The sequence below is a fragment of the Pelodiscus sinensis genome, chromosome 1 (genome assembly GCF_052426305.1).
Source record: "Pelodiscus sinensis isolate ZL-2025 chromosome 1, ASM5242630v1, whole genome shotgun sequence".
NCBI classification, from domain to species: domain Eukaryota; kingdom Metazoa; phylum Chordata; order Testudines; family Trionychidae; genus Pelodiscus; species Pelodiscus sinensis.
Window position 1 is genome coordinate 352,964,646 of NC_143052.1, and position 21,864 is coordinate 352,986,509.

Below are 21,864 nucleotides of genomic sequence, written 5' to 3' on the forward strand. Positions count from 1 at the left end.
TTCTTTGCTTCAGTCTTCACGGCTGAGGACGTTGGGGAGATTCCCGAATCTGCACCGTCCTTTGTGGGTGATGAATCTGAGGAACTGTCCCGGATTGAAGTGTCATTAGAGGAGGTTTTGGAACAAATAGAAAAACTTAATGTTAACAAATCTCCGGGACCGGATGGCATTCATCCAAGGGTTCTAAAAGAACTCAAATGGGAAATTGCTGAGCTATTATCTGTGGTTTGTAACCTATCCTTTAAATCGGCTTCTGTACCTAATGACTGGAAGGTAGCCAACATGACATCAATATTCAAAAAGGGCTTTAGAGGCGATCCTGGCAATTACAGACCGGTAAGTCTAACTTAAGTACCAGGAAAATTGGTCGAAACAATAGTAAAGAATAAAATAGTGAAGCATGTAGAAGACCATAATTTGTTGGACAAAAGTCAACATGGTTTCTGTAAAGGGAAATCCTGTCTTAATAATCTATTAGAGTTCTTTGAAGGGGTTAACAAACAGGCGGATAAGGGGGATCCAGTAGATATAGTATACTTGGATTTTCAGAAAGCCTTTGACAAGGTCCTTCACCAAAGGCTCTTGTGTAAAATACATGGCCATAGGATAAGAGGGAATGTCCTTCCTTGGATTGAGAACTGGTTAAAAGACAGGAAACAAAGGGTAGGAATAAATGGTAAATTTTCAGATTGGAGAGGGGTAACTAGTGGTGTCTCCCAAGGGTCAGTCCTGGGACCAATCCTTTTCAACTATTCATAAATGATCTGGAGAAAGGGGTAAGCAGTGAGGTAGTAAAATTTGCAGATGATACCAAACTGTTTAGGATAGTCAAGACAGAATTAGACTGTGAGGGACTCCAAGAAGATCTCACCAAACTGAGTGATTGGGCAACAAAATGGCAAATGAAATTTAATGTGGATAAGTGTAAAGTAATGCACATTGGGAAAAATAACCCCAACTATAGGTACAGTATGATGGGGGCTAATATGGCTACGACAAATCAGGAAAGAGATCTTGGCGTTATCGTGGACAGTTCTCTGAAAACTTCCACACAGTGTGCAGCGGCGGTCAAAAAGGCAAATAGGATGCTAGGAATTATTAGGAAAGGGATAGAAAATAAGACCCAGAATATCTTACTGCCCCTGTATAAAACTATGGTACACCCACATCTTGAATACTGTGTACAGATGTGGTCTCCTCACCTCAAAAAAGATATTTTGGCCTTGGAAAGAGTTCAGAAAAGGGCAACTAAAATGATTAGGGGTTTGGAACGGGTCCCATATGAGGAGAGATTAAAGCGACTGAGACTTTTCAGTTTAGAAAAGAGGAGACTGAGGGGGGATGTGATAGAGGTCTATAAAATCATGAGAGGTGTGGAGAGCGCCGATAAAGAAAAGTTATTTATTAGTTCCCATAATAGAAGAAGTAGAGGACACCAAATGAAATTAATGGGTAGCAGGTTTAAAACTAATAAAAGAAAGTTCTTCTTCACACAGCGTGTAGTCAACCTGTGGAACTCCTTGCCAGAGGAGGCTGTGAAGGCTAGGACTATAATAGAGTTTAAAGAGAAACTGGATAAATTCATGGAGGTTAGGTCCATAAAAGGCTATTAGCCAGGGGATAAAATGGTGTCCTTGGCCTCTGCTTGTCAGAGGCTGGAGAGAGACGGCAGGAGACAAATTGCTTGATCATTGTCTTCGGTCCACCCTCTCTGTGGGACCTGGTGCTGGCCACTGTCGGCAGACAGGCTACTGGGCTAGAAGGACCTTTGGTCTTACCCAGTACGGCCGTTCTTATGTTCTTATAACATGACGAAGGGAACATTCAGCCCATTGAAAGTCTGAAAATGTAACACTGATAAAAGGAAGTTTTTGCACATAGTCTGTATGTCTCCTTGCCACAGACACTATGTGAGCAAACAGCTTACTCGAGTGACATTCACAAGTGAAGTAGTCATTGTAGATGGTGCTAGTGACACCACCTTTAGTTAAAGCGGTGACGTCTTTTATAAGAACTCATTTTCTATTGCTTATAAGTTTGCCAAACTGTGTTTTTCCACGTCTGGTGTCTGTTTCAAGCTGAACTGTTTTTTGACCCTTCAGAGGAGTGGCCGACTTAGTCTGTTACTGGAAAATCATTGTTTGAACATTTTTGACGTACCAGCAGCAAGACAAGATATTTGGCTCACATTGAAACATTCTTGTCATTGTTCCCTAGAGGAGCCTTAGCACCTCCATGCTTCACAGCAGGCGAAAGTCATGTGACTGTTAACAGCCAAAGCCTTCAATGTACAGAGGAGGAGGTGACAGACTCTGTGTATTGATACACAGATGGCTCCTGAAGCCTATCCTTGAGTTCTTTCACCTACGAAAATTTTGCCTCAATGGATTCTGAGGAATGTATGGGCAACAGCTTCAAAATGTGGCCTTCTATTGCATCTCATGTGCCACTGAAATGCAGCCACCTCAGGTCTGGCAGCCACCAGCTGGGGGCGAGGGAGAGACATAACAAACAGGGACGTTTTGGCTCATGATCCCGCCGCAAACTCATCAGACATTGAAAGGAAGCTGTGGTGTTTAATGGGTATATGATGCAGAAAGGAAAACAGACCTCATTTCTGTCCCATCACACCCGTGTTGCACTGGGTATGTTGAGTTGGTGAGCCCCTCAGCAAGAGATGGGTACCGGTGAATTCTGAGAGGGAAGCATCTTACCTGGGAACCCCCATCAGTCAGTTGTATCCCGCACTTGTCTCGCTCCAGCATTTACAGCAACAACCCACGCCGAGACCCAACACAGGCGTTTGCACAATTTATAATACAGCTCTGTGCAATCCTAGAGGGAGAAGCAGCCTTTGGATGTAAATAGGCTGTGGAGAAACCTATCGGTGGTAATGCAGCTTTAAGAGTAAACAGTAATTAATTCTCCAAAGGGAGAAGAGCTCTCTTGGGTTCCCGGCTGAGTCAGAGAGGAAGTGGCTACTCTGTGTGGTTAATTGGTAAGTAAACAAGGGATAATGCCTTAATCTCCACAGGTTGGATTCCCTGTGAATGCCCAGTGCGGCTGCGTAGAGGATAGACAGAGAGATCTGGAGAAAGATGACAGAGGGAAAACATGAGCACTGTCTGCAGACACGGGAGATGTTACTATGGAAGCTGAGATCAATAATTGTCATCAATAACTATCATCATGTTGGGCTGCCCTTATATTCAAGCATCTGCAAAAACACAGCAAATGGAAGATATTATGAACCTATCTCCACAATTCATAAAATGGAGGCACCAGGAGACATGTGTTAGTCAGGGTCATACAGAGATTGGCAGAGAGAAACCAAGAGTATTGACTTCCCTGCCACAACCAGTGTCTCTCTGTCAGTAAGGCATGTCTACACTAGCGAGTTATTTTGAAGGGTAGTGTCCACACTACCAAGCCTGTTATTTTGAAATTATTTCAAAATAACAGGCTTGTTATTTTCAAAAAATAACCCCAGAATTTATGAGGAATAATGCCTATTTGGAAACTGCTAGTTCAAAATAGGGTTAGTGTGGACGCTCAGCTGCTTTGTTGAAAGAACTACTCCCCAAAGTCATTCAAAGCAATTACACCTCAGAGCTTCCTGAGGCTCTAAGTCGAGGTAGTGCATCCACATTAAGGGAGTCTGCCTCTGACTAATTTTGAGTTTTCCCTGTAGTATGGACGTGCTATTTGGAAATATTTTGGGAATTATTATTTCAAATTTAGTTATTTAGCTATTTCTAGGCTGCCTCCCTCTGTCGAGAGAGAGATGTAGATTAGGCAGATCAAAATAGCTAATGAAGCCAGAATTTAAATATCCCTCACCTCATTAGCATAAACATGGCTGCCACTTTTTTTGAGGAATACCTAATTTTTTGAGGAATACAGGCTTTGTTGAAAAAGGGTTTATTTTTGACAGCTTCGCGTCTAGACTGCTGGGGTTTTTTTCGAAAAAACACCGTTTAAAAAAAAAAGTGGCGGCCGTGTTTATGCTAATGAGGTGCGGGATATTTAAATCCCGGCTTCATTATCAATTTTGATGTGCCTAATCTACATCTGTCTGTCGACAGAGGGATGCAGTCTAGATGTAGCTCTAGTGTAGAAATGCCCTAACTGAGAGTTAGGTGAGAGAAGGGCTATGTCTAGACTGCAGGCTTCTTTCGAAAGAGGCTCTTTCGAAAGCATCTTTCGAAAGAGCCTCTTTCGAAAGATCGCGTCTAGACTGCAGGCGGATCTTTCGAAAGAGAAATCCGCTTTTTCGAAAGAGAGCACCCAGCGAGTCTGTAAGCTCTCTTTCGAAGACGGCCTCTTTACATTGAAGAACGCCTTCTTTCGAAAGAGGAACTTTCAAAGGAAGGCGTTCTTCCTCGTGAAACGAGGTTTACCGCCATCGAAAGAAAAGCCGCGTTCTTTCGAAATAATTTCGAAAGAACGCGGCTTGAGTCTGGACGCAGGGGAAGTTTTTTCGGGAAAAGGCTACTTTTCCCGAAAAAAACCCTGAGTCTGGACACGGCCAAGGTGAGAGAAGGAGCCAAAACCATACAGGCAAAGATAAGACTATACTTTAAAATTTCAAAACCAACTGGTGTCCCTTAAATGATTTGTAATATGATGTTAGAACATGATAACATTAGATCTGAGCGCGTCTAATATTTATTTAAAAATTATTTCTTTGATATAGGAGTTAGATACTGTGCTCCTGTCAGCTAATTGCTGGCTTATGTGCCACAAAACTTAAGCTTTCAACAATATAAGTAGACAATGGATACAAATCATAACAACCAGCAAAAATCTGAAATAACTGTCTTGGAGGTAGCTGGATATGTTGATTATTTAAATCGCGGCTCCATTTCCCTCTGCCGATCTGTCTAATCTACATGCTTCTGTCGACAGAGGCATGTAGTCTAGACACACCCGAGGGGAAGAAGGGAACAAGTGACAGAAGGAGAAGAGGCAGAGTGGGGTTAGGCCTTTGTAGAAGAGATATGACAGAGGGTGAGGCCTTAGGGGTTCAGTTAAAAGCAAAAAAAGGTGACAACTCAATGAGCTGTGCATACACCGGTTTATCACACAGGCACAGCAATGTCAGGAAAGGGCCCAGTGTCTGTCTGACTGTCCAGTCAGTGATTCAAGAAAGAGGACCCAGCACCTTGTCACTTGTGAGTTCCACATGGAATTTGGTCGAAGTGTTACCTGCACAAATTTCCTTGAACCTTCCACACTTTAGGGACACTCACCCTTACCCAATTCCTAGGACTCAGGGTGTAACTTCCTTAGGGTCTGATGGAGCTTTTGCCACTGAAAGAGCCTCACACAGTAATATTCTTATTCTCTATTTATTGACAATTACCAAGCAAGCAGAATACACATGCTAAGTATACAGTGTCATGCTCACCAAGCCTGATAAAGGCAGGCAGACTCCCCTTGTTGTCCAGGCAAGATCAGTCTCTCGGGATCTTAGCTACTGCACATCACGGTCGTGCAGAGGAGTCCTGGCAGCTCTGGTCTTAGGCTGTCTTTTGGAGTTCTTCCAGATCTTCCTTCCTCCTTCTTGCTGTTCCTTTCTTCCTTTCCTCTTTTCCTTCCTCTTTCCCTTTTTTCCCTCTTGGTCTCTTTCTTGGATCCCAATTTATATAGTGAAACTTCAGTCCTGCATAGCTATACTTTGACCAATTACTTTAGTATAATTTTACTAACCAATCATAACATACTCTAACAGAATTACTTAACCAATCCTACTCCATCACCTTAGTTGATTTACATCTGGCAAAATTAATTATACAGCAGATGGAAACAGTTCCAAACCAGGCAGATACCACACAGACAAACAATAGGAAAGTGAGGACCAGAATCATAGAATGAGGATTCCACGACCTTAGCTATGGACAAACAGTTTCTTGCCAGACGAAATGTTAACTAAGTTTTCTTCACCCATCTTGAGATCTGTTTCTTTATCTGGTGACAGTGGGGGCCATTAGGACAGGATCTCCTTCTTAACAGCCTGGTACGACACTATTTTAATGCAGTTTAGACAGAATGTGAGAATGGGACTCCAAGCTTTACAGCGAATGGCTGTTGCTCTTCTGTCTGGCTGCAGAGGAAGACTTTAATATGGCTACAAGCCTTCCAATATGGCTACAGAAAAACCATATTGTTACAAGAGAGTGAATGCACCAAGAGAAACCTTTAGATCTTTTTATGAGTAAAGACCCAGAGCAACCTGTCCTGGATTTGCTTGGTCCTCACTCCATAGATGATGGGGTGCAGCATAGAGGGCACCACAAGGTGCACGTTAGCAATGAGAATGAGGGCATGGGGGGGCACAATATAGTCAAACCGATGAATGACGGAGGACACGACATCTGGGATGTAAAAGACTAAGATGGCACAGAGTTGGGTGCTGCAGGTCCCAAATGTTTTGCGCCGGGCTTCCGTTGTGTGGAGGCTGAAAATTGCCCTAAGGATCTGGGTATAAGACGCTGAGATAAAACACATATCCACACAGGCCACAAAGAGTATCATAAACAGGCTGTAGTAATTACTGACACGGATGTCGGCACAGGCCAAAGTTACCACAGCGATATGCTTGCAGTACGAGTGGGAGATGATGTTGGTTCTACAATAAGGCCACTGCCTGGCTAAGAGTGGGTAGGGTAATACAACTGTGCTACCACGCAGCACCACGGCCAGGACAATCTGGGCCACCATGCGGTTGGTCAGGATGGTGGAATGTCTCAGGGGATGGCAGATGGCCACATAGCGATCCACAGCCATGGCCACCAAGATCCCAGATTCCACCACTGTGAAGCAGTGAATGAAGTACATCTGGGTGAGGCAGGCATTGAAACTGGTCTCTGTGGAATTGAACCAGAAGATACTCAGTGTTTTGGGCATGATGGACGTAGACAAGACCAGATCGTTGATGGCCAGCATGCAGAGGAAATAGTGCATAGGCCTATGGAGGCTCGGCTCCGTGGCAATGATGAAGAGGATGGTGAAGTTCCCTAAGATAGCTATGACATACATGGCGCAGAAGGGGATGGAGATCCAGACATGGGCTGCCTCAAGGCCAGGAATGCCCAGAAGGATGAAGGTGGAGGGGTTGGTGAAGTCAGTTGTGTTGGCTTCTGACATGGAGTAGGAAAGATGGTGTCCAACTCTGTGGGAGAATGTTGCCCCAACTTGTACCGTGTGCTCCTGTGAGTTCTTGTATTTGTCCAGGGCCTACGGTGAAGGTTTCAGTACAAATGCCTGAAAGGAGAAACAATGGAAATATGAGACACTGCATGTACTTGTCTTGTGCGTGAAGCAGATCGGTCATTCTTCATGCCTGGAAAAAAGGCACTTTTCTTCTCAGAGATGAATTCTGACCCACTGACCATAGGAAAGCATACATGATGGTTCTCCCAGTCTCAGGGGTTCCAACACAGTTCTGTGTGGTAAACCTCAATAGGCATGGAAGGAAACAGGAGTGTGGATAATGGCTCTCAGCATTTCTTACTGCAATTAAATCCAGGACGGAAAATCCACACTGTACAGGTTTTCCCCAGTCAACTGGTTGCTCAAAATCTGTGAGTGGAAAATGACCTAATCTTTGCTGAGACGTGTGCTGGAGGAAACCTCCCAACGTCAGGGAGCATCACAGATAGCAGCTCCGTGGGAAGACCCACTTATTTGCATCAGTGGCCAAAACATAGACAATGTTCGAATGACTAAGGAATAGGATGAAGAATAACTTGCTCAGATTATAAACTCAGCGCCGTCCAACCAATCTCTGTAAAGCATATAGCCGATAAAAAGAGGGTTTCCCGGGGAGGCTATGAGATTGGGGAAGATTATTCTTTGGAGACAGGCTGAAAATTCTGGGACTACTTAGCTTAGGGTACATCAACACTGAACCGCTATTTTGGGATACCTCCGGTATCCCAAAATAGCTACCCCACGTTGTTACAAGCTGTCCATTATTTCAAAATATTTTTTGAAATATTTTTTGAAATAATGGGCGTGCTATTTCAGCATTCTAGTAACCCTCATTCCACGAGGGTTAAGAGATGTCTCAAAATAGTGTGTTATTTCAAAATTTGATGCTGTGTAGATGTGCCATAATTTGAAATAGCCTATTTCAAATTTCAGTCAAAATAAGATACTCAAATTGTGTAACACAAATTGTGTACCTTATTTTGAGTTTAGGGTGCTGTGCAGATACACCCTTACAGAAAAGTCAAACAAAGGTGCATATGACAGAGGAGTGGGAAATAAAGAATCAAACTTATTACATTCAAATGGAGAAGGCAAGAACAGCTCCCAAACAGCAGTATGTATAGTACTGCAAAAGTGCTAATTCCCTAAAGCTGAGGCAAATGGTATTGGTATTGGGAGGAAACATTTAGACAGAAAAATGGGAGAGAAAATTGTGAATTCTTTAGAATTTATTAGATAGCTAAAAGCCATGATTCCACGGTGATAAGGGAAAAATTCATGCTTGGCAGAGCTACATATCCCAAAAAGGTTCCAGAGAGGTAGGTCTGTGAGTCTGATTCAACAAAAACATCAAGGAATTTGGTGGCACTCAGAAAAAGGTGGTTAAGAAATGTCTTAAGCACAAAAGAAATCCTGGAAAAGAGTTAGACCAGTTATAAGACGGAAAAAGGAAACTTGTGAATGTTGCAGAAAAGGTAGATGTTTTCAAGAATACGTTTGTTCTGCTTTTGGAAGAAGCAATTAGAGACACTCCTATCACATTAGCTGGTGAGGGCAAACGGACTGGAAAATATTTCAAGGAGGATGTAAAAAAGTAACTATAGTAGAACTTTTCATTGTTGAAGGAATGTGCACAGATACAAAAACTACTTAAATTCCTCTCAGGCATTTGATTCAGTGTTGGGAAATATAATTATTAAAATGAACACTGACAATATCAATAGAGCACATGAAAAATGGGCTAAAAGGGGTCTAAATGCCACGTTTCAGAAAGCAGTTGTCGACAGGTCATTGTCATGGACTGGGGCTCATTGTGGCATTCCATTCTAGGCTATCTGGGTATGTCTACACTACCCCACTAGTTCGAACTAGTGGGGGTAATGTAGTCATCCGCAGTTGCAAATGAAGCCCGGGATTTGAATTTCCTGGGCTTCATTTGCATGAAGCCGGCCAGCGCCATTTTTAAATGCCGGCTTGTTTGAACCCCGTGCCACGCGACTACACGCGGCACAGAGTAGCTAGTTTGGATTAGGCTTCCTCGAGGAGTACAGCTAGTTTGGATTAGAAGCCTAATCCAAACTAGCTACTCCGTGCCGCGTGTAGCCGCGCGGCACGGGGTTCGAACTAGCTGGCATTTAAAAATGGCGCCGGCTGGCTTCATGCAAATGAAGCCCGGGAAATTCAAATCCCGAGCTTCATTTGCAACTGCGGATGACTACATTACCTCCGCTAGTTCGAACTAGCGGGGTAGTATAGACATACCCTAAGATAGGCAATATTTTCATCAATTATCTAGAAGCAAACAGAAAATCATTACAGAAAAAAATTGTGGTTGGCCGAAATATTGGCAGAGGGGTTAAAATGAGGGCACCAAGGCAAGGACATTGATTGTCCTGGAGCATATAATAAGCTGGGCCCAAATAAACAAAATCTTTTGGAACAGTCAGATCTAAAGCTATTCTCTTGGAACCGAGGAATACACAAATAACTCACCATGTAGGACATTTCATTGGGGTATGCAGGGACCTTAAAACAGACATAGGGGTTGCTGTGGATAATCAGCTGATGTTGAGCTTCCAGTGTGATGCTGTGGACAAAAGGGCTGATGGGCTCTTTGGATGCATAAATGGGAGAGTGGGGAGCTAGAAGAGGGGAAGGATTTTACGTATTATTGAATCACAGAGCTGGAAGAGACCTCAGGAGGTCATCAAGTCCAGCCCACTGCCCAAGGAAGGACCAATCCCAACTCAATCAACCCAGCCATGACTTTGTCAAGCCAAGACTTAAAAACCTTTAGGGATGGAGATTTCACCCCCTCCCTAGGTAACCCATTCCAGCGCTTCACCAGTGCTGGTGTGGCACATCAGTGTAAGCACTACTTACATCGATGCCAGGGCTTCTCCCATCAGTGTGGGTAATTCATTTCCATGAGAGATGGTAGCCGGGATGATGGAAGAATTCTTCTGTTGCCCTCATGCTGCCTATACAGGGGTTGCCTTCCCATAGCTACACCTCTCTGGGGTGTGGATTTATTAGCTATTGGGAAAAAAGAAAATGCAGTTTGGGGTTGCCTTACCCAAGGCATTGCCTGCAAGCCACAGGAGATGACAATACTGCTATACTTGGCACTGATTGGGCCTCAGCTCGTCCTTTGTATCTAATATGGGTTGCCCATGTATAGGAAGGATGCAGCAAACCTGGAAAAAATTCCAGAGGTATGAGACAAAGATGATCCAAGGATGGATCACAAGGCGCACAAGCAGAGGCTGAAGAAATCGTGTATATTTGGTTTGAAAAGAGGAAACAGAAAGGGAACAAGACAGCAGCAGTGGCGGATTTAGAGTTAATAGGGTCCTGTACTCAGTTTCATTTTGCGGGGGTCCCAGGGATCCAGCCATGAAAAAGAACATTTCCTCCTCCTCTCCTCCCATTTTTCATTTTTTTCTCTTCATTCTCCTCCTATCACAAGTAATGAAGTAAATGAAAATAAAGTGAGGGACCTTAGTTATTTGTGTAATTTATCTTTTTTTTTCACAGACCAATTGAAAATTGCTGAGGGTCTCGGTGGACCCCTTCCTGATCTTTCCGAATATTTTTTGTACTATTAGCTCACTATTGTAAAGTGCTTTGTATATGAGCACTTTATAAAAAAAAAAAAACATAACCTTTCTCAGACTGGCTGAATGGATTTCTCAGAGCACAGTTTGGGTACATCTAAACTACATGCCTCCGTCGACGGAGGCATGTAGATTAGAAAGATCGGCAGAGGGAAATGAAGCCGCGATTAAAATAATCACGGCTTCATTTAAATTTAAATGGCTGCCCCGCTCTGCCGATCAGCTGTTTGTCGGCAGATCGGGGCAGTCTGGATGCGCCGCGCCGACAAAGAAGCCTTTCTTGATCGGCACAGGTATGCCTCGTGAAACCAGGTTTACCTGTGCCGATCAAAAAGGCTTCTTTGTCGGCGCGTCGCGTCCAAACTGCCCCGATCTGCCGACAAACAGCTGATCGGCAGAGCGGGGCAGCCATTTAATTTAAATGAAGCCGCGATTATTTTAATCGCAGCTTCATTTCCCTCTGCCGATCTGGCTAATCTACATGCCTCCATCGACGGAGGCATGTAGTCTAGACACACCCTTTGAGACCTTCGTCTAGATGGAAGCTTTAACATGCATTAAGCCAACATGAAAAATGTGTACAAATAAAATGTAAAGCTGACATGTGTGGAAAAAATAAAAGTTGACTTCCTCTAAAGAAACATGTTCATTTAAAAAAAATCCAGCTGACTCCCTTTCTACACTTTTTCTTTACAAAATCGTCAATTAAGTCATTCTTATATTTTGTAAAGAGGCACTTTCAGTGGTCAATATTGCTGAAATTGTCCAAGGTTCTCCCCTCTTCTCTTGCTCCCCCCATACCTCCCTCCACACAAAGCAGCTGCCCCCTGCTGGGAGACAGGGGGATTGCTAGACTCAGTGCTGGACTGTCAGGCACTGGGGGCCCTGTGTCATTGGAGGGTGGGGACATTTCAGGGCACGGTATGTTTAATTGTAAATCTGCCCCTGGCCAGCAGTAGTCACACACACGACAGGTCGGCATGCAGAAAAATGTTATTCCTTACCACAGTTGGAGGGACAGGAGTGAGTGGGATCCAAGTACAGAGCAGAGAGGAGATCTAGGGGAAAATTTAGATGAGATCTCAGGGAAGATTTTCCAATGGTAAGAACAGAACAAAAATGGAATGGACACCTTCGGAGGTCATAGAGGTTATTCATTGATGCTTTCCCATGGGAGGCTGGACAGCATCTGCCGTGGAGGGTTTAGCTACAATGACGCCTGCCGTTCGTCATGGGTTAGACTAGCTGTCCCGTGCTGTCCCTTCTAACTCTGTTGTTCCACGTTTCTCTAATGAAAAATCCAATTCCAGACCAGCCCCTAGTCAAACACAAGCTATGGTACTCAATACCCTGATAGTGAGGTGAAATTGAATATCCTGTGTCATACCGGAATTCAGACTGGAAAATGCCCTTCGGGCCCTAAACCCTGTGAAGCTATGAATAAAGTAAATACAGAGGGCATTTCCATTGGCTTTCTCACAGAACACAGGCGCTCCGGTGCAGCTCCTTGTCTCAGACGTCATCAGGGCAAAGAGCTTAGCTGAGTGGGATTCACAAGGGGCGTTGCTATTGTAGATATTGCTGGTGGCACCACCTTTAATTAAGACACAGACACCTTCTCTAAGGACAACTAGTTTTCAGCGCAAAAGGGCCCCGGGCTGTTTAATGGCTGTGCAGAGCAGGAAGGAAAACAGACCTTGTTTCTGTCCCGTTATGCCCATGTCGCACTGGGTTTGTCAAGCAGGTGAGCTCCTCAGCACGAGATGGGTACCTGTGAATTCTGAGAGGGACGTGTCTTCCCTGGGACTCCCCTTCAGATAGTTGTATCCCACACCTGTCTCACCCCAGCATCTGCAGCAGCCTCCCACGCCGGGAACTGACATGGCATGTGCACCGTTGCTAATATAGCTCCATGCAATCGCTGGGGGATTTGCTCAGCCCCCAGGGGAAACACGACATATGGATGTAACCAGGCTGGAGACCAGATGCACAGTACCCAGTGTCTCTCTTTCCATGTCTTTGCTTTGGGATTCTTTTTCCAGCTTTAGAAGTAAACAATAAGTAAGGGAGGAGATTTCTTGAGCTCTGTGTTGAGTCAAAGAGGAATGGGCTGCTCTGTGTGTTTGTGTATGTTTAAATATTAGAGTTAAACAGTACGAAAATTAGGGACGATGGATTGTTCTCCATGGGGTCTGATTCTCTATAAGGGCATGTCTACACAGCAGACTCCTTTTTTACACCACAAATACATTATTTTGGGTAAAAATATAAAATAGCTTTATTAAGCCTATAAGGTTAGATTTCTAAGAGATTCTAAGTAACAGTGAACAGATCAAAGTTGGAAATGATCAGAAATAAACAAAACCCAAATCTAAGTTCTACACCCTAGATAGGAACTCAAGCCAGCCGGGTCTCACCCTTTGGAACAAACAGTCCACCAATCTCGCTTACAAACCCCTAGAAATCCCTTCCGTCCAGCACCACAGCCCCAAATCAGCTCTTGCTCCTAAATTGTGTTATGGTGTTGAGTTGTGGGGGAGTTACACCAAACAATGATGTCTCTTCCCCCATTATAGCTTTTGTCTCGTTGAGGGAATTTCATTTTTCCAAGCAAAGCCCCCAGCACGAAACACATGATGGTGAGCTCCTTCTTTAGTGGTAGAAATGTAGCCGTGTTAGTCTGGTGCAGCTGAAACAAAAAACAGGACTCTACAGCACTATAAAGACTTACAAGATGGTTTAATAGGTGGTGAGCTTTCGTGGGCCAGACCCACTTCCTCAGATCAAATAGTGGAAGAAAATTGTCACAACCATATATACCACAGGTTACAATTAAAAAAATGAACACATCTGAAAAGGACAAATCAAATTTCAGAACAGAAGGGGGATGGAGGAAAGTAAGGGAGGGAGGTAAATGTCTGTGAGCTAATGATATTAGAGGTGATACTTGGGGAAGCTATCTTTGTAATGGGTAAGATAATTAGCGCCTTTATTCAAATTTGAGCGTAAAGTGTCGAATTTAAGCATGAATGACAGTTCAGAGGATTCTCTTTCAAGTGCAGTCTTAAAAGGTCTTTGAAGCAGGATGCAGGTAATCAAGTCATTGAGACAATGTCCTTTCTGGTTGAAATGGCAAGAAACTGATTTTTCTTTGTGATCCTGTCTGATATGTTTTGTGGGCATTGATCCTTTGGCGAAGTGTCTGAGACGTTTGTCCAATGTACATAGCAGACGGACACTTTCGGTACATGATAGCATAAATTATATTTCTGGATGTGCAGGAATATGTGTTCTTGATCTTATAACTCACTTGGTTGGGTCCAATAATGGTATCAGCAGAGTGAATATGCGGACAAAGCTGCAATGGGGTTTGTTGCAAGGGAAGGTACCAGGGTTGGTATTAGTGTGGTATATCCTGTGGTTGCTGGTAAGAATCATCTTGAGGTTAGGTGGTTGTCTATAGGAGACTATGGGTCTGTTTCCCAGAGCCTCTTGGAGTTTAGTATCCTGTTCCAGTATAGGCTGTAGTTTATTGATAATGTGTAGGACAAGTTGGGGGCTGACGGTGATGACAAGTGGTGTTCTACTGTTGGTTTTCTTGGGTCTGTCTTGAAGTAGCTGCTTTCTAGGTATTCGTCTGGCTCTTTCAATTTGCTTTTTTATTTCTCTGGGTGGGTAGCTGAGGTTTATAAATGCTTGGTAGAGATCCTGAAGTTTCTGGTCTCTGTCAGTGGGATTAGAGCAGATGCAGTTGCATCGAAGGGCTTGGCTATAGATGATGGATCATATGGTGTGTTCTTGATGGGAGCTGGAAGCAAGTAGGTAACTGTATGAGTCAATGGGTTTTCTGTAGAGAGTAGTGTCTAATTTTCCATTGCAGATTTCTACTGTTGTGTCCAGGAAATGGATCTCTCGTGTAGAGTGATCCAGGCTGAGATTGATGGTGGGGTGTAGGTTGTTAAAATCTCTGTGGAATATCTCCAGTGTTTCTTGGCCATGCGTCCAAATCATAAAGATGTCATCGATGTAGTGTAAGTAGAGAAGGGGTAAAAGGGAACGGGAGTTGAGGAAACATTGTTCTAGGTCAGCCATAAAGATATTAGCATACTGTTGGGCCATGCGTGTACCCATGGCTGTGCTGCTGATCTGGAGATATAAGTTGTTCTCAAACTGGAAATAATTGTGGGTGAGAACAAAGTTACATTGGTCTGCTATCAGATTGGCAGTAGTGTCCTCTGGGATAGTGTTTCTAATTGCTTGTAATCCGTCTTCATGTGGGATGTTGGTGTATAGAGCTTCTTCATACATGGTGGCAAAGATGGTGTTATTGGGGAGGTTATCAATGTTTTGTAGTTTCTTTAGGAAGTCAGTAGTATCTCAGAGATAGCTGGGGGTGTTGGTTGCGTAGGGTTTGAGAAGAGAGTCTACATAGCTGGATAAACCAGTAGTGAGTATGCCAATAAAAGAGATGATGGGAAGTCCGGAGTGTCCAGGTTTATGGATTTTGGGAAGCAGATAGAACAATCCTGGTCGGGGGTCAGAGGGTGATTATGTGTGGATTTGTTCCCGAGTAGCTGTAGGGAGGCTTTTAAGGAGACAGTGTAGTTTCCTTTGGTATTCCAAGGTGGGATGAGAGGGGACAGTTTTGTAAAACGTGGTGTTGGAGAGTTGTCTGGTTGCCTCCTGGTTATAGTCGGCCTTATTCATAATGACCACAGCACCCCCTTTGTCAGCTGGTTAGATTATAATGTCCAGGTTGTTTTGGAGATTCTGGATGGCATGGTGTTCAGCGCGGCTGAGCTTGTGTGTCGCTTGTTGTCGTTTGTGAATAATGTCAGTATGTGTGTTGTTTCGGAAACTTTGTATATAGAAATCCAGATTGGAATTCCGACCATCAGAGGGAGTCCATATGGAATTATTTTTCCTTTGGTGTTGATAGGGGGGATCTGGTAGGTCAGATTGATGTTCATTGGTGGTTTGGAAATATTCTTGGAGGCGGAGAGGGAAAAAAAAGCCTCAAGGTCACCGCAAAATTGTATCCAGTTTTTGGGGGACGAAGGGCAGAAAGAGAGAGCCCAGGATAAGACAGACTCTTCTGCTGGATTGAGTTTGTAGGTGGAGAGGTTAACAATATTATTCGGTGGGTTGGGGTAGTTGCTGTTGTAGCCTGTGGTGTGGAGCAGTTTAGAAAGTTTTTCCGTGAAAAGCATTTGCGGAAAAGAGCATCTAGACTGGCATGGATGCTTTTCCGCAAAAGCACTTTTTGTGGAAAAGCGTCCACACCAATCTAGACAGAGTTTTGCACAAGAAAGCCCCAATCGAACATTTTCGCCATTGGGGCTTTTTTGCGCAAAACAGTTTTCAGCTGTCTACGCTGGCCCTTTTGCACAAAAGCATTTCCGGAAAAGGGCTTTTGCCCAAACAGGAGCAGCTTAGTATTTGTGCAAGAAGCACTGATTTCAGACAGTAGAGTCAGTGCTTTTGTGCAAATTCAAGTGGCCACTGTAGACAGCTGGCAAGTTTTTCTTGCCAGTCTAGACAAAGCCGTTGTGTTTTCAATGCCTCCCTGAACCTGAACATGTGGTTAGTTGCTGGTTTTCTTTTCCTATCACTGTCTCCTTCAAAAGGGATCTCCATCGAAGTTCATCTCTGAATGTCAGAGTCTGGTGAAATTAGGATATCAGGGGACTTTGGGTGGTGGCTGGCCCAATGTGTGTCTGATTCCCAACCCCAGAGTTATGGTCATGAGAAAAATTCACCCCACCATTTTGGTCTTTCCCTGAAATTCCCACTCCAAGTACTGAGACCTTCGTTCCCCCTTTCCTAGAGAGCTCTGATCCATGCACTCTGGGCTAAGAGGTGGGTCTTCTCCCAGTAGCTCATTCAGAGCTGTGTTCTGTGTCTTATCAGTCAAGGGAATGTTCTCCTCCCCTCTGTGAGGACTGTCACCCCACCCCTGGAGCCAGTCATCCTCCCAGTACTATACGGGGGATGAACGAGACTCTTACTCTCTCCTTCAGTGGTTCCTGGGACCTTCCCCCTTTCCTCTGGGGTCCCAGCAGAATGTTGCCCCTCGGTTAATGTACACATTAGCCAACAGCACGAGGAATTTGTCTCCTCCTCTTCAGACAGCAGGTCACCTTCCTGCATGCTACTCTTGGTTCCCACAGAAATGTCTGCCCTGTATCGTCTCAACCAGGGCATCCTCTGCCATTAATGCTGGCAGCCTCATGTGCTTCATGCCTGCTTCTGCAGAGGTTGGAAAAAAAATCATCAAGTCCAGCCACTTATCCAAAGCAGAACCGATCTCAGGTTTTCAAGACCTTTCAGGACAGAAAGACATAGAGTAATAGCCTCATCCTCTCTTTATCAACAGTTACCAACTAGAAGATGCTATGCATACAATGCTGACCACTCCCCAAAAGGCAGATGATGTGTTCCTGCTGGGTTCTGCACTGTGTGGTTGGCAGGGTATTGAGCCTGAAAGCTCTGATCTTGGGGCTGCATCCTAATCTGGATCTGAAAGAACTTCCTTGGGGATCCCAGCTTATACCATGAAACCTGAATCAACTATGCAAAGTATTCCGGGATTGGAACTCCAGGGGATGTTTAACACAGCAATCTGTTACCTGGAATTCTCAGAGTCCCCAGGCGTGAATCCTAGAATACTGGAATTCTAAATCTGGGAGGGACCTTGAGGGGTCAATAAGTCCAGTCCCCTGCCCTCAAGGCAGGACAAAGTACCATCCAGATCATCACTAATAAATGTCTATCCAACCTGCTCTTAAATATCTCCAATGATGGCGATCGCACTACTTCCCTACACAATTTATTCCATTGTTTAACCACCCTGCCGAATAGGAAGATTATCCCGATAGCCAACCTAAACATCCCTTGCTGCAAGTTAAGTCCATTTCTTCCTGTCCTATCATCAGAGGCCAAGGAGAACCAATTTTTTCCCTCCTCCTTTTATCACCCTTTTAGATACTTGAAAACTGCTCTCATGGCCCCTCTCAGTCTTCTCTTTTCCAAACCAAATGTACCCAGTTCTTTCAGTCTTCCTCCTCTTCCTCATTGCTCATGTTTTCTAGACATTTGATCATTTTTGTTGTTCCTCTCTGGACTTTCTCCAATTCATCCACAAATTTCCTGAAACGTGGTGCCCAGAACTGGATAGGATACTCCAAATGGGGTCTAATCAGCAAAGAGAAGAGCAGAAGAATGTCTTATCGTGTCTTACTCACAGCACTCCCGTTACTGCAACCCAGTTAAGCTACAACTCAACCATTTCCCTACAGGCAATGTCAGGAATAAATCAATGGGAATCCAGCCCTTTGATCTAATGAAGTGTTAAAGGAAAGTAAGAATTTTCTTATTTAGTACTGGAGTTTATTAGATTTAAGTGCACGTTGATATAAGCAATAGGTGTAGAACACTCCAGATATCCAAAATCTGAAATAGGACCGAGTATTTAAGAGCAGGTTCAAAATGCCTAGTCACTCAGCTGTTGGGGAGAAGGTGTCAAGAAAAAATGTCTCTCAAAGTGGATTCAGAGGAATGCCCGAATGCACACAGTACACTTTCCTTCAGAGAACTACAGTATCAGCCGTTGAACTGGATGTCGGGGAAAGGCTGAGAGAGATGTTGTGTGGAGTCGGCGGCTGAGGGGTGATGTTGAAAGAAAACAGGAGAAAGAATGGAGGAAAGGAGTGAGCAGTATCTGGTGATGAAGAGGTGACAAGTTAGGTGGAACTTCGTGTGGTGGAAGTTCAGAGTCTGAGAAACTCCACACACCTGACTAAGGACACCGTAGATGGATGCAGAGATGGGCTTTCCCCACCCCATCATGCAGGGTTAATGTTGGTGACCCCCAGATGAGAGGACTTACTGCAGGTATATTTCCCCACTTTCTCACGAAGCTCTTTGGTTTTGGCCCCATAAATGATGGGGTTGAGCACGGGGGTCAGTAGGTAAAAGAGGTTGGCCAAGATGATGTGAACGTAGGGAGCAATAGCCTGACCGAACCGGTGTGTGAGACTGGAGAAGAGGAAAACAGGATAAGACGTCAGCATCACGCAGAGGTGGGCTGTGCAAGTGTTGAGGGTTTTTTGGGGAGCTTTCTTGGAGGAGATTCTGAGGACGGCCCGGATGATGAGACCGTAGGACAGAGCTATGAGTGTCAGGTCTAACCCAATAACAAGAAACACTATCACCAAAGCGTACATACTGTTCACTGTGATGTCCCCACATGACACCTTTGCTACTGCTATGTGGTCACAGTACGTGCTGGGGATAACGCGGTTGGCACAGAATGGCAGTCTGCTCAGGAGCAGGGGCAGAGGCAGAACGAGGAAAAGAGCTCTTAGCAACCCCACTAGCCCCAGCTTAGCTACCCGTGTGAGGGTGAGGATGGTGGGGTATCTCAGAGGGTTACATATGGCCACGTAGCGATCAAAGGCCATTAGCACCAGGACGGCCGAGTGCATCGCAACACACCCATGAAGGATAAACAGCTGGGTGAAGCAGCCAGCCATAGTAATGTCTTTCAAATTGAACCAAAATATACACAGGGCCTTGGGCAAAACACAGGAAGGTGTGACGATGTCTGTGAGCGCCAGCATGCAGAGCAGCAGGTACATCGGCTTGTGCAGCGTCTGCTCTTTGCCGACCACAAACAGAACCGTAAGATTTCCAAAAACGCCAGAAATGTAGAATATAGAGAAGGGGATGGAAATCCAGACATGAACAGCCTCCAGGCCAGGGACACCCGCTAGGATGAATGTTAAAGGGTCAGAGGGGGTGACGTTGAAAGCTGCCATGAGGTGGTCGGTGCATCAGTCATGCTCAGGGCTGCGCAAGGCACCTGTGAAGAAAAGAAACAGAGCCAGAGGATTATGCACTTGATATCAAGCCATACCCGAAACATTGGATATTTATTAACCATCTAGAAAAGTGAGTGAGTAGTACAGTGCCAAATTTTGCAGATGGAACCAGATTATTTAGTGCACACTGGAGTCCAGAGAAGTTCCCAGAGGAAGCTAACCAAGCCTGGGGAATGGGCAGGATGTTGGCTGGTAAACTTTGATGTCAGTAACTTCAACATATATGTCCATTGGAGAGGGAAATGTTTGAGCACCTCACACACCTGCATGAGAGGGAGCTGGGCACCACGGCACACAGCTCTGGGACACCCTGCTCACAGAGCAAGCAGGGACAGAAACTAAGGTAAACATCTGGATCCAGCAGGACTAGGATGGAGAATTCTACCCGTAACTCAAGGTCTTAGAGCAAGGAACCCAATGTTTCCCCCTTCTCCGGCCTCCTCTGTGTAACACTGGGCCCCTTCTCATGGGCCCCTTCTCATATTCCGTAGCTGATGTCGAGGTTATTTTGAAATAAAGCACTATTCTGACAAGTCCCTCAACCCTCGTGGAATGAGGGTTTCAGGGATGCTGGAAGAGTGCACCTGTTATTCCAAAATATATCCAGCTGCCGGACCCCACAGTGAGAGCTCAGATAAATATCTCCTCCAGCTCAGTGAAATTCAGTGATTTGTAGCCTAATTAGCTCTGCCCGTTCTCACTTATTTCCATTTAAATTCTACTGCTTCTACTTACAGTCACTTTTATTTTGTATCAAATCCAGAGAAAATACCTGGGAAAGCAACCACTGTGCACATTCCCCCTTCATTGGTAGAGGGGTCTTACCTAATTCTTTGGGGTTTGATCCCTTTTCGGGAGGGGTATCCCAGGAAGCTGGGCCCTAAACTGTACTCTCCCTGGATGGGAAGAGGTTTAATGTGTGTAGTGCTTCTTGGGGGTGAGGGCAGGGATCTCAGCTCAGGGCCTTGGCTGGGGCACACCAGGGAACTGGCCCAGCAGGACCAGACGGTAAGAAGCCCCAGAGAGCAGGAAGACGAGATGCCATGGCCATTTCAGGACCCCAGGAGGCACCCCCCAAAGGGTCTTCTGTGCCCTCACCCCGTCACAGATGTCTATCCATCCTGCTCTTAGATATCTCCAGTAATAGAGATTCCGCAACCTCCCTAGGAAATGTATTCCAGTGTTTAACCACCCTGACAGGTAGGAAATTTTTCCTAATGTCTAACCTCAACCTTCCTTACTGCAATATTTGGTGTTTATCATCCTCTCCAGATCCTGAGATGCAGGGAACCAGAGAGGAGAGCCCCTCTCCTGCCCTAAAATCAACTGTTCTCCTGATTATCCTGAGCTCTGAAATCTGTGAGTTTGACATTTCAGCAGCTCTTCTGTCCGTTCTAATTTGGTCCAAATAAGTTCACCCCTGGGAGGACTCCTGTGGATGGGCCCTGCGGCTCCTGTCCGGTGTAAATCAGGCCCTTTATTAAAGTCCCTACATGTTGACTCAGGATGAACTCCTGACTGTGTTCAGAGTTTTGCCACCGATATTTACGGGACCCAGATTCACTCTGAAGTTTTAAGTCTTGGCTTTGAGCTGCAAATCTCCCGCCTTCGGGTCTGGCTACAGCGAGTGCTATTCTGTTCACAGAGTGAAAGGGAGCGAAGAAACTCCCCAGTTTATGTGGTGTTCTGAGACCAGCTTTGGAATGTGGGGATTTCAAAACAAATGGGCCCTGATTTGGTTGTCAGGGAGGCCAGACTACTTTGGAGTGACCTCAGGAAGGCAGAACGGGGGAGCAGATTCTGGCCAGTATGGGACTCAGGTGAACCCCCCTTGGTAGAACAGAGACCCACTGCTGAGGCTCTGGCTGGGCCATCTAACAGTGCAGCATCCTGCCTGACTTGGAAAACTGAAGGAAAAACCACACAGCTCCGAAAGGAAGCTCCGGGTTAATACAGAGAGACACAAGAAGAGATAAAATAACTGATCTTAAAAACAAAGTTTTATCTAACCCTGGAACTCTTTCTCAGCCCGCAGCACTGCCATTCATACAGGAACAAGTAACTCACCACAAACCTGCTCACACGAGAGAAGAAACCTCCATCCTGTGACAGAGAGGCAGAGCTCCGAGAATCAGCGTGTGAGTCTAACA

General features: G+C 44.9%; 2 protein-coding genes across 2 annotated transcripts; both read right to left on the minus strand.

Annotated features, from left to right (window-relative positions):
* Positions 1–6,201: 6,201 nt before the first annotated feature.
* Positions 6,202–7,149, minus strand: LOC102448427 (olfactory receptor 52M1-like). Its single transcript, XM_075931004.2, has one exon. The coding sequence runs from the start codon at positions 7,147–7,149 to the stop codon at positions 6,202–6,204; it is 948 nt and encodes a 315-aa protein (XP_075787119.2).
* A 90-nt stretch (positions 7,150–7,239) lies between these two features.
* Positions 7,240–19,651, minus strand: LOC102448665 (olfactory receptor 52D1-like). Its single transcript, XM_075931113.2, has 3 exons — positions 18,721–19,651; positions 9,709–9,857; positions 7,240–7,266 (listed from the first exon to the last, which is right to left on the minus strand). Exons 1-3 carry the CDS (start codon positions 19,649–19,651, stop codon positions 7,240–7,242), a joined length of 1,107 nt encoding a protein of 368 aa, XP_075787228.2.
* Positions 19,652–21,864: the final 2,213 nt, after the last annotated feature.

Bases quoted from the DNA above. Each gene is read 5' to 3' on its own strand.
- LOC102448665 (XM_075931113.2), bottom strand. From the start codon at position 19,651: ATGGCAGCTTTCAACGTCACCCCCTCTGACCCTTTAACATTCATCCTA. The intron at 9,858-18,720 runs GTAAGTCCTCTC...CCCCTCTTCTAG, and splicing joins AGTGGGGAAATATACCTGCA to CTCCCCACTCTCCCATTTAT. The intron at 7,267-9,708 runs GTGAGTTATTTG...TTCTCCTTTCAG, and splicing joins CCAATGAAATGTCCTACATG to GCATTTGTACTGAAACCTTC.
- LOC102448427 (XM_075931004.2), bottom strand. From the start codon at position 7,149: ATGTCAGAAGCCAACACAACTGACTTCACCAACCCCTCCACCTTCATC.